Here is a 14,689-nt window from a genome sequence, read left to right on the forward strand (position 1 = left end):
AAAGTTAATTCTCTCTCCTTGCCCTTTTAACCAACAGTACATATTTCACCCATGAGTGTTCTTTATATAGAGCCCATGAAAGAAAATAAAAGATACTTGAGGAACTATTTTTTACAGTTATCTCAAATGCACCCCCATTTCAAATCTGAGTTACTCGTGGTAGAAAAGTTACTTAAATAATTGTATTAGTTTATAGTGTAAACTAGTCAGTTTTTTAAAAAATGGTAATTTTCATTTTAGTTTTTTAAAATAAGTCAATGAATTCCTTGTTTCTTTAGGGCATTGAAAACATAAAAAATGAAATTGAAGATGCAAGTGAACCCTTGATAGATCCTGTATATGGACATGGCAGGTAATTAACTAAAATCTCTTATCTCCTCATGTGAACTCCAGTTTTTAGAAACTTGACTTCAGATAAAACATGACTGAGTCAGGTAATTTTGTTTGTCAGTAGTGTTGATGGTACAACATGTATGGATTTGAGCACTTCTTTGTTTTATGCATTGTTTGCTTGACGTATGAAATGTTAATTTCATTTTATATATGTATTTATTGGGGCAAATATTTTGTTTTAAGATAACAGTGGGGAGGTATTTTAACAAATCCATTTATGATTTTTTTAAATCATAAAATTTATTCATTTTGACTTAGAAATAAGTATATCTTTGTAAATGCTTCTATGCTTGGGAGAAAAAAATTCCCCATTTTCCTTTCGGACCACCCTCCTTCTCAAGCTTTTTATGGTTATTTTTACCAAAACTCAATGAAACAGTGATAGTTAACGTACTCTAATACGTGAGTCCTTCTTTTTAGACCTTTCTGCCTCAAAGATGAAAATTCATGTATCTTTCATCAAAGACAAAATGTTAATAATTATATATTCATTTTTAAAGATTGTAAATATTAAGTAAATTATTAGTCTGTCATTTTTTATCCATTTAAATATATATTAGATAAAGTTGTTAAATGTATGTGAATATGTAGAACAATAAATACCACTGTGCTGATATATTTGGTGATACATTTAGCAAGGCCGAATATATAAAATGGAAAATGTAAGGTTTTCCCTAACTTTGTAAATTCTTACATAATTTAATGTGAAAAGTCATTACTTTATACCTTGCTGTAGGAATTATTTGACTTGGCAACTATATTCATATTTAATTGCTTTTTAATATTTATTAATAGCCAAAGTTTAATTAATCTTCTGCTGACGGGACATGCTGTTTCTAATGTATGGGACGGTGATAGAGAGTGCTCAGGAATGAGTAAGTATATTCTTTGTTATGTTGCTCTCTTTGATGAATAATATTTCATTGGAATACAGCTGATTATTATTTGTCTATTTAATGGCTCTACGTTACCTAGAGGTTAAGTGTTTTCTAATAGAAGAATCATTTACAGTTTTCAAGGCACCATAATGTTAAGACCATTAATCTTGGAGCCAGGTGATCTTGGGTTCAAATCCCAAATGTATGACTTCTGTCAAGTTACTTCTCAAGCCTTTCATTTTCTGTGGTATAAAACTGGGATTTACGACTCTTAATATGTATAAACACAGTGCATATTTATTCAGAGATAGTACTGCATTCTTTGCTTAAAATGGAGCATTACAAAGCCTGGTGATGTGAAATACTTACTTTGGGTTTTTGCCTATAATACTTTTAATGTGCGTACTTTAAAACACTGAGCAAATTTAATACTGACTGAGACTTTTAAATTACCAACTCTTCCACTACCACTTCCATTTCTGGTCTCTATTATTTCTTTCCTGTGGCGTCATATGTTGTTAAGCACATTGAAATGGATCCCATTTTGGCCAGTCCATTCTGTTAAGGAGAGCTGATACATAACTGAATAAAATTCCCTTCACTTTATTACTGGGTCAGTCTGAATTCATTTATTTATTCATTTAACTGACATTAAGTAACCACAGTGTGCCTCTCTGAAGTATGTGGTATAGGACACGAAGCTCCAGAGTTCCCAGAGCTCACAGTCAAACAGAGCAAATATAATTGAGAAAATAATAGTTACCACTTTTTGCTCCCATTGAAGTGATTCATGATTTTCCCTTTGAATTTTTCTCAAATTCAGAAATGTGTAGTTAATTAACAGAAACATGAAAGGGTATAATATTAAGGAAAAAATCAGTAAAATTAAAACTTCAGAATTAAAAAGCACCACAGTACAACCCTTATTACTGTTTAAAAAATTTAAGAACTAAGTTTGCTTTTTATTTAATTCATATGCAAAATTATTTACTTAGTGGCGAGGTTAAAATGAGAACGAAGTTTTGCTGATTTCTAGTAAAGGGTCAGAGTTTAAACAGTGAAATTCGTGAACAAAAAACTACAAATTATCTTGCTCGGCTCTCTTTAATTGAGCTCATCCTATTCTTCAACCCTTAATCTGATTAATAGCTGAAAGCATTTAATCCTGTCAGTGAAAAAAAATCTCATTTCAGTGTCTCTTGGGTAATATACAGGGTTTTTTGGTCTCTCTGTTTCTCTTTCACCTGTGATGGCTTCTGCACACTCCCCTCTTTCTTCTTCCAGTTGTTTCTGGACCCTCAGGTATCTTACCTCATATGATTAGGGAAGCAATAGGTTCTTGCTGAACTTGGGTTGAGGTGCCTCATCCCACTTGGCCCTCTGTCCTTGATACTTCTTACTGTGTGCTCTGGCCTGACCCTTCCCACACCGTCTTTAGCGCATCACTCTCTCTCGCACTTGGTACTCATCAGTGTGGTTCATCTTTCTACGCATTCTCCGGATTCTCAATAGCTTCTCCTAGTCCCCAAACCAGAATACTCCTCTGCCTCCCTAGGCTTTTCCTCACCCAACCTCTCATAGACTGAGATGAGATAACTTTCATTGGCAGGACTAACAGAATGAGATTTCAAGAATAGGAGGCTCTATGTCCAGGCACAGTGGCTCATGCCTGTAGTCCCAGCACTTTGGGAGGCCGAGGTGGATGGATCACCTGAGGTGAGGAGTTCGAGACCAGCCTGGCCAACACAGTGAAACCCCGTCGCTACTAGAAATACAAAAATTAGCCAGACGTGGTGATGCATGCCTGTAGTCCCAGCTACTCTGGAAGCTGAGGCAGGAGAATTGCTTGAACCTGGAAGGCGGAGGTTGCAGTGAGCTGAGATCGCGCCACTGCACTCCAGCCTGAGCAACAGAGCGAGACTCCATCTCAAAAAAAAAAAAAAAAAAAAAGAATAGGAGGCTCCTTAGGCAGCTCTTGCCATGAAGTCGTTACTTCGTTTACAGAATATATTAGTCAGTTATCAGTTTCGGTTCTTGAGATGTACACATACGTCATTTTTGTTTCTTGAAATCGTGCTTTTCAAGGCTGTCATCTTGCTGTGGACCTTTTTTCTGTATAGTTTAAAAGCCAAAACTAAGCAATAACTTTGAAATAGCTAACATGGAAAAGAAAATAGGGTATATTTCTTGCATTTTGGAATGTTTATTTGAAGCGAACTTTCAGTCGTCAAACTTAAAAATGAGAAAAATACCCCATTTATGTTTCACTGAACCTTCTTGGTTTTTCCTGGATAACACAGAGTACACATTTTCCCTCCCACTGCCAGGCTGATTATTGCTAGAAAAGAAACCTCGTTACAAGTTTTATTGGTTGGGCGTACTCTAAATTAATCCTACTTAAACTCATTTAAACTCTTACTGCTGACTGCACATTGTAACCCTTTTTTCTACTCCTCATAACTCCTTTATCTACCACTGCTTAAGGCAGTGAATTCAAATCCCTTCTCCTCTTTATGAGTCTCTAACTTTACCTCTGCCCACTCACTCTCAGCTGACTTTAGAATCTCAAGTTGTCTTTTTTCAGCATATTCTTTTTTCCTGTTTCAGAAGAACTGTGTATCTTTCCAGAGTTACTGTTGATTCCATTTACAGTCTCTTCTATTAAATGTGACTCTCTTCCTTGGTCTACACAAAATTTAGGTGGCTTCTACTGCCTAAAACAAAAACCGTGGTGTGTAACGACCAGGCAACAAAACTCTTTCTCTCCATCCTTTCACCAGCAGAATTTCCTTGTCTGCATTGCTAAAATATTTACTCTCTATGATCTGAAATCTGTGTCATTTGTTCTCCTAAAGCAAAGACCTCACTACCTGCGAAAATCATAGCCTTTTCCTACCCCTCATTCTCCCTGAAGGTGGCACACTGCATGGCTTATTTACTAACTCTGTACCACAGACAGAAATCTTTGGATTAAAGTCTCAATCTCAGCTTCTTCTCTATAAATGGGGCAGATACCTGCCTCTCAGGTGTACTGTGGAATTTAAAGAAGATGAACTCCCATGCCATCTCACATAGGTATTACAGCACTCAAGACTAACATGTAGTGTAAGAGGCAGTGTATCATTAAGTATGTTAGCTGTGTGGAATTAGACTACTGTGGTTGGAATCTCAGTTGCGCCATTTATTAAACTGTGTGGAATTAAACAAGTTGCTTCACTCAGTGCCTCTTTCTCATCCTCCAACGGGAATGATTATCACAGGATAGTTAGAATGAGGTGAGAAAATGGCAAAAAAAGAGATATTCATCAAGTCCTTAAGCACCATTCAATACATGTTTGCCACTGCTGCATAATGAGCACTCTTAGCAACAACTGGTTCTCAAACGTGTCTGCACATCACAATTAACTAGGAAAAATTTAAAATCATCAGTAGTTGTAACTGGCCTTTATAGAAAATTGAAACACTTGAGGGCAAAGATTGGTTATGTAGCTTGCCATGATGTTTCTGATGTTAATTTATTCAACAAGCTTTATTTGAAAACCTGCTAGTTATTTGTACCTTACTGTCATGTATCTAATGAGTTGCTGACTCTTCGAGATTCTCCATTCTCGAACTTTCTCTCACAGAGGCCAAGTGGTACCTCAGGACACTGTGCCATGGTGGAACAAGCAGAGGCCTCGGCAATGGCACCAGTTTATGCCTCTGCTGTTTGACAGTGGGCAAACTGCTAAATTATCTGAGCCTCGGTTTTCTTACCTGTGCATTGAGGTTAGAAATAGACATATTCATATATGCTGCCTAGCACAAGCACAGAAATGCTAGCCCCGCTCTTTTTTCTTCCTTCGCCAAGTCTGTTGTGGTCTCATTACTCTCACCTGTCTAGACTATCATGCTATAGCTTTCTATCTGTCATTCCACTCCAGTATATTCTACAAACTGACAAGTTAATGATTTTATTTTACACGTCCTGTTAGGTTATTTCTCTGCTCAGTGCCTTCAGTGACTCTCTTGCTAATGCTTGCCAACTGAAGTTTCAGCTTCTCAGCATTCAAGAGCCTCTGTGTTCCTACTCAACCCTATGTTAATAATCTTTTACTAGTCTCCTTCACAAATCCAGTGCCTTAATCCACTGGTTCTCAAACTTGGCTGCACATCACAATTAACTAGGAGAAATTTAAAATCGTATGCCAAGGCCACACCACCTAGATAGAGATTGTAATGGAATTGTTGTCAGCTGGAATCTGGGCATTCATATATTTTTAAGCAAGTGATAACTGTGTAGTCAGGATTAAGAACCACTGTTCTGTTTAGATGGCTCTGCCTCCCCGTCCTTAAACACAATGGTACTTTCCCCAAATGTCCTCCTGCCCATTCCATCTGGCCCCATTAAAATGTTAACTCATATTTAATGTCTCTCCACTTAACCCCGACAGCAGGAAAGGTTTTCTCCTCCCTCTGATCATCTATGGTGCTTTACCTCAGTCGGCTTCATTCTATTACACCTCGCATCATAGTTCTTTGTGCACATGTTCTTGTTTCTGTAAACGAGGTGCATAGGCTTTTGAGGGAAACTAAATTTTTTCTATGGGCCAGTGTAGGCATTTTGGAAGTAGGATCTTAATCTTTACAACAACCTTCAAGGAAAGTATTACTCCATATGTTATGAAGAAGGAAACTGAAGCCTAGAGAGGTAAAGCAAGTTGCCTAAGGATTTTCAATGAGTAACTATTTAATTATAATTTTTCTTTCCATAATACCTACCTCCTACTATGTTGTCAGAGCAGGAAATAAGTCCAGTAAATGCTGAATGAATGTATATCTCATGTCAGTAAATGTATTTTTTTCCTAGTCTGTCTTTTGCCTTGAGTTTCCTTATGGTAAACAGATTGTTTCCATTTTTAGCTATAAGAAACTGCTGTAGTAAACATGTTTTGTATATATGTCTTTCCGTATATAAGTATACCTACAGGTTAGATTTCTAAAAGTAGAAAGTGTATTAAAATTTTAGGCATCTGTTAATTTTTTTTTTTACCTATAGCTTTATTGAGATATTCACATATGCATGTCACCCATTTAAAATGGACAATTCAGTATTTTAAATATTTTCTCAGAGTTATTTAGCCATCACCACAATCAATTTTAAAACATTTTTATCATCTCAAAAAGAAACCCTGTTCTCCTTATACTTCCTTCCACGCTAGCCTTGGCAGCCGCTCATCTACTTTCTGCTCTATAGATTTGCCTGTTCAGGATGTTTCATAGAAATAGAATCATACGCTATCTAGTCTTTGGTGACTGATTGATTTCACTTAGTATAATATTTTCAAGGTGACCATGTTTTAGCATGTACCAGTACTTCACTCCTCTTTATTGATGAATAACATACCATTGCACCAATGTACCGCATTAATTCGTTCGCCAACATGTGGAGTGTTTCCACTTGGCCATTATGAGTAATGCTGTGAGGAACATTCATGTACAGGTTTTTATGAGATGTATATTTTGGTGTTTCTTTGCCATAGACCAAGGAGTTGAAATCCTGGGTCATACAGTAACTCATAAGGCTTAACTTCTTGAGGAACATCTGTTAAATTTTGATAGATAATGCCAAATGTCCTTCTAAAATTTGCTTTATCAACTGGTAAAAGTATAAACTTATTCTTTCAAATGTGTAGGAGAGTTTGTATTTTTCTGCATCCCGCCTGACATTTAGAATTGTCCATCTTTAACATTTTGTCAGTTTGTTGACAAGTGATAGCCTGTTTTAATTCACATTTCTCTGGTGCTCATTGAGCCTGAGCTTGATCATCTCTTCATGTGTTTGTCAGTTTTTAGTATTCTTCTGTGAATTACCTCTTCCCATCTTTTTGGCATTTGGGGAGGAGGAGTTACTTTCTTTTGTTCAGTTCTTTGTCTTTAAATTGTCTTAGTTCTCTGTTTGACCTTTGCTGCAAATATTGTCACCCAGCCTTCTCTTTCTTGATAACTTTGTTAATGATATATTTTCTTATATCCAAGGCTTTTATTTATTTATTTATTTATTTACTGAGACTGAGTCTCACTCTGTCACCCAGGCTGGAGTGCAGTGGCACGATCCTGGCTTACTGCAACCTCCGGGTTCAAGCAGTTCTCCTGCCTCAGCCTCCCGAGTAGCTGGGATTATAGGTATACGCCACCACGTCCAGCAATTTTCTATTTTTAGTAGAGATGGGATTTCACCATGTTAGCCAGGCTGGTCTCGAACTCCCGACCTCAGGTGATCTGTCCACCTCCGCCTTCCAAAGTGCTGAGATTACAGGCGTGAGCTACGCGCCTGGCTGGCTTTCATATTTATGTGGTTAAATCATTTGGTCTCTTTTTTTAGATGGCTTCTATTTGGGCTTTTTTTTTTTTTTTAACTACCGTTATATCAGTTTTATGTGTCTCCCACCCCCAGATTTTTTATTTTCATTTTTTAGAGACGGGATCTCGCTCTGTCACCCAGGCCGTAGTGCAGTGTTGCAGTCATAGCTCACTGCAGCCTCAGACTAGGCTCCAGTGGTCCTCTTGCCTCAGTCTCTCAAGTAGCTGAGACTACAGACGTGCACCATCATGCCTGGCTCCACCGCAAGAGAATAGTCTCTAGTATTTTCCAAAAACGCTTTTGTGGGCTTTTTGTTTTTTAATGTTTGGCTCTTTAGTCTATCTGGATTATGTATTTATGAATGGTATGAGTTGGGGATCTGCCTTTTGACTTTTTCTCAAAGAATTATCTAATGTCCTAATTCCAGTCAGTTCTCCACAGATAGGAAATACGTTTTTTGTTAAATACATTTTTGCATATTTACATGTTTTTATTCTATTCCACTGATCTATTTATTTGTGACTTCTTATGCAAAACTTCGCAATTACATAGTTTTATAATATACTTTGATGTTCATTAGCATGTTTCCTGACGTTATACTTTTACAAAATTGTCATAGTCATTTCTACGTTATCTATTGCAATTGAACTTTTCTCCCTGCTTTTCAAGTTCCAATTTTAAGAAATCTTTGAAGATTTGGATTGATTACATTATATTTGTAGGTTATTTTGAGGAAATTACATCTTTACATATTATCTTCCCAACTAGATTGTTTTGTACATTCTTCAGTAAAAATCATTTAGTGTTTTATATAGATTATATGGTCCTGAATCCATATACTTCATTCTACCCCAGCTTTTGAAACCATCTTTTGCTTCTCCAATACAACAGAAATAAGTTACAGTAGAACTAATCAAACTAAATGCATTCTTGCCCACTCTTTCACGGTGGCTAGTGTGATATTTTTCAAACTCAATGAGATCCTGTTTCTCTCTCCCTTAAAACCATTCGATGGCTGGCTTCCCTGTGCACTTAAAATAAAATCCAAACTCCATCTAAGGTTCTCAGATCCTTTTGTGGTCTGTCTCTCTACCTGCCATCCGTCTTCATTTTGTACTATTGCATGTATGTTGAGCTAAAGTTTTCTTTGATTTTGATTTTCTGTAGATTAATTTTTTCATGGTCTCTTTTTTATCTTAAAGGAATTCTTCAGTATTTGTACATTATTTTTGTCCATATTGTTTATTTATTTTTGTATGCTTATTTGATGATTATTTTTATTTTAAAATTTTCTTTATGGGATAGGGATAGAGGAGTTAACTCTTGTAATTCAGAAACCCAGAAGTTTCTTAGTTTTTTGTGGGTTTTTGTTTTGTTTTTATAAAAAGAAATCGGTATTACAGCCAGTCAAATGCATACCTAATTGAAAGATGATGGACTCATACATAGAATAATGCATATGTTAATTAGCTCAGTTTAGCCATTCTACAGTGTATACATATTTCAAAACATGTTGTACACTGTAAATATATACAACTTTAATTTGTCAATTAAAAAATAAACAGAAACAGATATTATAGTTAGGCCAAAAAATAGTCATGTTTCTCTGGTGCTTGTCTGGTTATATTCCACTTAATATGTGGAACTCCTAAAAATGCAGTCAGAAACTAAATGAGTCTTGATGGTTTGTTTCATTCTCTTTTATAAGATAATCAGTTAGGCTGGGCATATTGGCTTGTGCCTTTAATCTCAGTAGTTTGGGAGGGCAAAGCGGGAGGATCAGTTGAGGCCAGGAGATTGAAACCAACCTGGGAAAGATGGCAAAACCCCGTCTCTGATAATAAAAGATAGTAAATTAATTCTGGCAAAGAAAACAAGAATATAATCACAAAGTAATTAGAATTTTTCGCAAATGTAGAGTACATGCTTGGGACCAGAAGCATTTAAGATTTCTGATTTTTTTCAGATTTGGAAATATTTGCATTTTTCCTCCCCAGTTTAGCATCCCTAATCTGAAAATCTGAAATCCAAAATGCTGTAATGAACATTTCCTTCGAGAGTCATGCTGGCTCTCAAAATGCTTCAGATCTTGGAGCATTTTGGATTTCAGATTTTCAGATTAGGGATACTTGAAAATAGACACTTTCAAGGCTTATTGAGAAAATCTCATACAAATAAATTCTATAAATCGTAACGTGAGAATATTAAATCCTCACTGTATTATGACTTGGCATAAAAGTAAATTTTCCTAGTGTGATGCTCTTGAAACTATCATAAGAAGGTAAAAATATTAAGTATATATTCTGTTTAAGAAAACAGGCATAATACATTTTTAAAATACTACCATCCAGACTAGATGTCTAAGCATGTGTTTACTGATCAAATCTAAATAGTTCATTACCCAAGAATTACGAACAACTAGTTTGCTGTATTTAGTAACATGATATTATTATTAGACATTTGTTTAAAAATCCAGGGAAATAGATGATGTAGTATCTAATTGTAACACTAGGTGGCGGTAACTGATTTTAGAAATTAAATTGTGAAACTGTTTCCCAATGTATGTATTCTTTTTACATGAAAACATTTGGTGTTGCTTACATTTAAAAAAGAAAGGGAGAGAAAAGTTTGCGAAGATATGACATATCCATTTATACCTATTTGGGCTGTTCTTCTCCTCTCCCTTGTTTTGCTTTAACCTGAAGATTCTAAGACCTTTTAATCTCATTCCCTTTACACTCTTACAGATGATCCCAAAGCAAATAATCCATGTTTTTCAAGTTAGAGATTGAGAAATTTTTAAATACGTATTAATTCACTTTAAAATAACAGGTATATGAAAAAATGTTCAACATCACTGATCATGAGAGAACTACAAATCAAAACCACAATGAGATGTCATCTTACTCCAGTCAGAATGGCTATTTAAAAACAACAGAAGTGTGGCGAAGATAGAGAAAAGAGAACTCCTATATGCTATTGGTGGGAATATAAACTTGTACAGCCACTATGGAAAACAGTATGGAGATTTCTTAAAAAACTAAAAATAGGATTACCAGATCCAGCAATCCCACTACTCAGTATCTACCCAAAGACAAAGAAATAAGTATATCTAAGGGATACCTGCACATGCATGCTAATTGCAGCACCATTCACAATAGCAAAGATAGGGAATCTACCTAAGTGTCCATCAACAGGTCAATGGATAAAGAAACTGGAATTCTATAAACAATAACAAAGTATGAAATCCTGTTATTTGCAGTATACATGAATGGAACTGGAGGTCATAATCTTAAGTGAAATAAGCCAGGAACAAAAAGACAAAATCACTCGCTCTTACTTATATGTGGGATCTAAACAAATTTGATCACATGGAGGTAGAAAGTGGAACAATAGATAACAGATACTGGGAAGGGTCAGTGGCAGGCGGTGGGGGAAGCATGAGGGGAGTGGGTTAGAGTACAAACATACAGTAAGATGGAGTAAATTCAATATTTGATAGCAGAGTAAGATCACTCTGCTTAAGAAAATTGCATTGTACTTGAGCAATGGACACTCTTCATACCCTGGCTTGATCATGATGTAGTATATGTGTTTAAAGAAATTTCACATTTACCTCCTAAATTTGTAGAAATAAAACATAATTTAAAAAAATATATATATACTCATTAATATTAACATAAATAACATTTTAAATAAACTTAACAAAAATTGAGGAGAGTGACATTGTTTTAAATTTTTGCAAATCCCTTTAATGCTTGGCTTATTAGTAGACAGCCGGATCTTCATATATGCTTATAAATTCAGTCTGATACAATATAACAGATCAACCTCCGTAAAACTCTGTGCTTATGAGAGAGTAAATGTAAAAAGGTAATTAACATCATATTATGAAAATCGTGTTGATCTCACGTAGTCTCTAAGAGGGTCTTGTGGTCCCTGAGGAGTCCTAAACCACAATTAAAGAACCATTGCTCTATCCGATCTGTGCCTGTAAGAAGCTAGTGACAAAGTATAAATTGTATGTATACGCACCTTCTATTAATTTTGGATTTACCAATCCAGAAAGTTAAACTGTCAGCTCTTGCCTTACACCATCTAGATGTTGTAGTTAAGGCTACATAGTAAAATGTTGGCCACAAAAATGACAGAGTTAATATTCTTATTACATTAATTGATAAGAAAATATATCCTAATGGAAAAATGGACAAAACATGACCAGATGGTAAAAAGGATGCAAAGTTATATATACATTATGTTTACAGTGAACATAATTTTTAGCCAGAAAGAAATGCTTTTTAGATATATTATGGACCCAAATATATTATTATATTAATGTATGTTAGCTGAAGGGTATCTTTTATGAAAAGACTTTATTATCATCACATTTTTATTCTCTGTGTTATGTCTGTTCTGACTTACCCATATCCATAACTTTAACTCTCATCTCTATGCTGGTGATTCCCAAATCTTTATCTGCAACCCTGACGTTTCTCTCCTGTATTCCTGAGCCTTACTTCCGGCTATTTATCCCTCTCTAGCTAGAGCATGTAAAGGTACCTCAATCCCAGCTTGTCTAAAACCAAACTCATGTTACCTCTTCACAGGAGTCGAGAACTTACTTCTTAATTCTTTGTGTTAATCACTATTTATCATGTCCCTCCAGGCCAGAAACATTTAAGGAAACTTTGCCAAATTCTTCATTCCTTAAATGCATCGATTTTCCATACCTGTTTGTTGTTTTCTTCTGCTTTGAATTTTCTTGTCATCCTCTTTTTGGCCTGGAAAACTGTAATACGCTTCAAGATTCAACTCCCTGTTATCACTTTTATAAGCCTTCCCTAACACTGTAAGCAGGTACTCTCATACCACTCCGTGTGTGTGTACAGAGAGACCACATGTTTTTTTCATCTGTCATGTCTGGTCAAGTCGTAGCCTTTCTAAGGCGGAGATCATTTTCTATTCATCTTTATTTCGCCAGTCTTAAGCACACAGCCTGTGTTTATAGGAAAGAGGGATGGCTTTAAATGTCCATGTTTTAAGTATTAGGCAAGTAGAGTCACTACTACCTAATGATAAATTTTACCAGTGATTAGCATATCCATTTGTTTTTCAAAATCAAAGTCAATTCAAGTTAGCCCTTTTACATAGGTATTAAGCCTCTTTTTCTTGTTGTATTTTTGTCAACAATTGCATGGATTTCAGGGAGTAAATTCTTTCATTTAAAAAGTTAACCTGAATATCAAGTTTTATAAATACATTTAATATACATCTATAGTATCACATTTACCCACCACAAACCTGATCCAATGGTATTTTATAATGAGCAGTACTGTAATGATTAGTTGACATTACCTCCTAATAAATACATGCTAAGTTTTAAAGTATAGTTTTGGGTAAAAGTTAAAAAGTTTTGGTGTAGTATAAATATATATACATATAAGTACGTTTCGAGTTTATACACACTACTACAATGCTAAGTTTTCGTTTTTTGTTGTTGTTGTTGTTTTTGCAGAACTTCTTGGTATACATGAACAAGCAGCTGTAGGATTTTTAACACTAATGGAAGCTTTAAGATACTGTAAGGTAAATTGATTTTTAAGGTACTTTGAATGTTTTCTGTTTAGATGTCCACTATTGTGGATACTGTTTTGTTCCTCTGACAGCACATTTGAGCACAGCACTATTGTTCGGTACGGCTCTCTTCTTCCTTCCTATCCCCCACCCTAAACCAGCAGGGTTATTAAGTGTGGTTAAGCCGGCTGATTATGCTGAGTTTCCTATGCTAGGTCTATTGTTACTTTTTGTAGGAGGAGTGGCAGAACCCAGTACAAAATAATTCAAAAAAGCCACAGACATCTATTATTGAATATGAATTTATTCTTGGCAAAATGAGAATGAAGAAAGCACTGTTTCTTTATTACCTAATGAAGAATATGCCTCACTAAAACAACTGGTAATACTTTATTAGGCAAAGAGAAAGAATTGCCAGATGCCTGAAATTCTGACTTTTATCTATTCCATCTGAAAAATGATTTCACACTGAAAAAAATTTCAAGCATTTTACAGCATTAAACTCTTTGACACATGCACTAGGGTTAGGAACTGCCATGGAACTCTCATTTATTGCCGTTTATTTCATTCTCCTCCTACACAGTCCGAAACAACCTGAAATGGGTATTGTAAATCGTTTTAAATGGAATTTAAACCATTATTGACTTGCACTTCATAAGATGTCATGATTTGGGAGAAAGAAGTAGATCTAGTTTTCTTTTTCATAAAAAATTTTTTTTAAATAGAGACAGGGTCTGGCTATGTTGTCCAGGCTGATCTCAAACTCTTGACCTCAAGTTATCCTCCTACCTTGGCCTCCCTCCCTAAGTGCTGGGATTACAGGCATGAGCCTAAGGCAGCTCGCCTTCTATTTTAGAACAGGGTTCCATAGCAGGGGTTCGGATGGTGACGATTATATGTAATAACAATAATCATGGTTGATCCTCTTTTTTGTCAGACAGCATTCCTTTTTCATGTTTCACTTGAACACTGGGTGATATGCATATGATAATCAAATCTGATTTGTCCTGCCCTTACTCCTTTAGTAGTGATCATATGGTTAAACAGTATTTTCAGTGACTTTTATTTTCGGTGACTTTAATTGTATAAACTAAAGCTATTCTGAAATAGCCTGGCAACTAGAGCATCAAAGTGTGTCCCCTTCCCCCTAATGCATATACACACACATTCTTAGATCCTAAAGAAAGTTAAGCGTGGAGGCGGGGGTGGGGCAGGTGGGATGTGCACGCATGCCTGCATCTTGTATGAGGCTAGGGGGTGGAGATTTTATATTTGGAAATATTTCCTGTGTATCCCTTAAGACCCTGATGGTCTTTGCAGTTGCATTGCTTTCTCTACTGCTGTCCTGCAGCCACACTGGTGTCCTCTTACTTTCCCAGACATGCCCAGCCCTCTCCAGTGCTTGCTGTCCCTTCTGCCTGGAGTCGTCCAGCTCTTGAGATGGATGGCTCACTGTCCCCTTCAGGCTGGACTGCAGATCGTACCTCAGAGACTTTTTTCT

The 14,689-nt window shown here is 35.9% G+C and overlaps 1 protein-coding gene across 4 annotated transcripts in view; it reads left to right on the plus strand.

Annotated features, from left to right (window-relative positions):
* The window catches only part of MINDY3 (MINDY lysine 48 deubiquitinase 3), an 83,553-nt gene that overhangs the window by 25,365 nt on the left and 43,499 nt on the right, over positions 1 to 14,689 (plus strand). For all 4 annotated transcript variants that reach the window (XM_030819252.1, XM_003257679.4, XM_030819251.1 and 1 more), the window contains 3 exons: positions 279 to 352; positions 1,189 to 1,268; positions 13,130 to 13,200. In XM_030819252.1, coding sequence (XP_030675112.1) covers positions 279 to 352; positions 1,189 to 1,268; positions 13,130 to 13,200 — 225 coding nt within the window. The remainder of the gene's footprint in view (positions 1 to 278; positions 353 to 1,188; positions 1,269 to 13,129; positions 13,201 to 14,689) is intronic.

Source organism: Nomascus leucogenys, chromosome 9 (genome assembly GCF_006542625.1).
Source record: "Nomascus leucogenys isolate Asia chromosome 9, Asia_NLE_v1, whole genome shotgun sequence".
In the NCBI taxonomy this organism is placed as follows: domain Eukaryota; kingdom Metazoa; phylum Chordata; class Mammalia; order Primates; family Hylobatidae; genus Nomascus; species Nomascus leucogenys.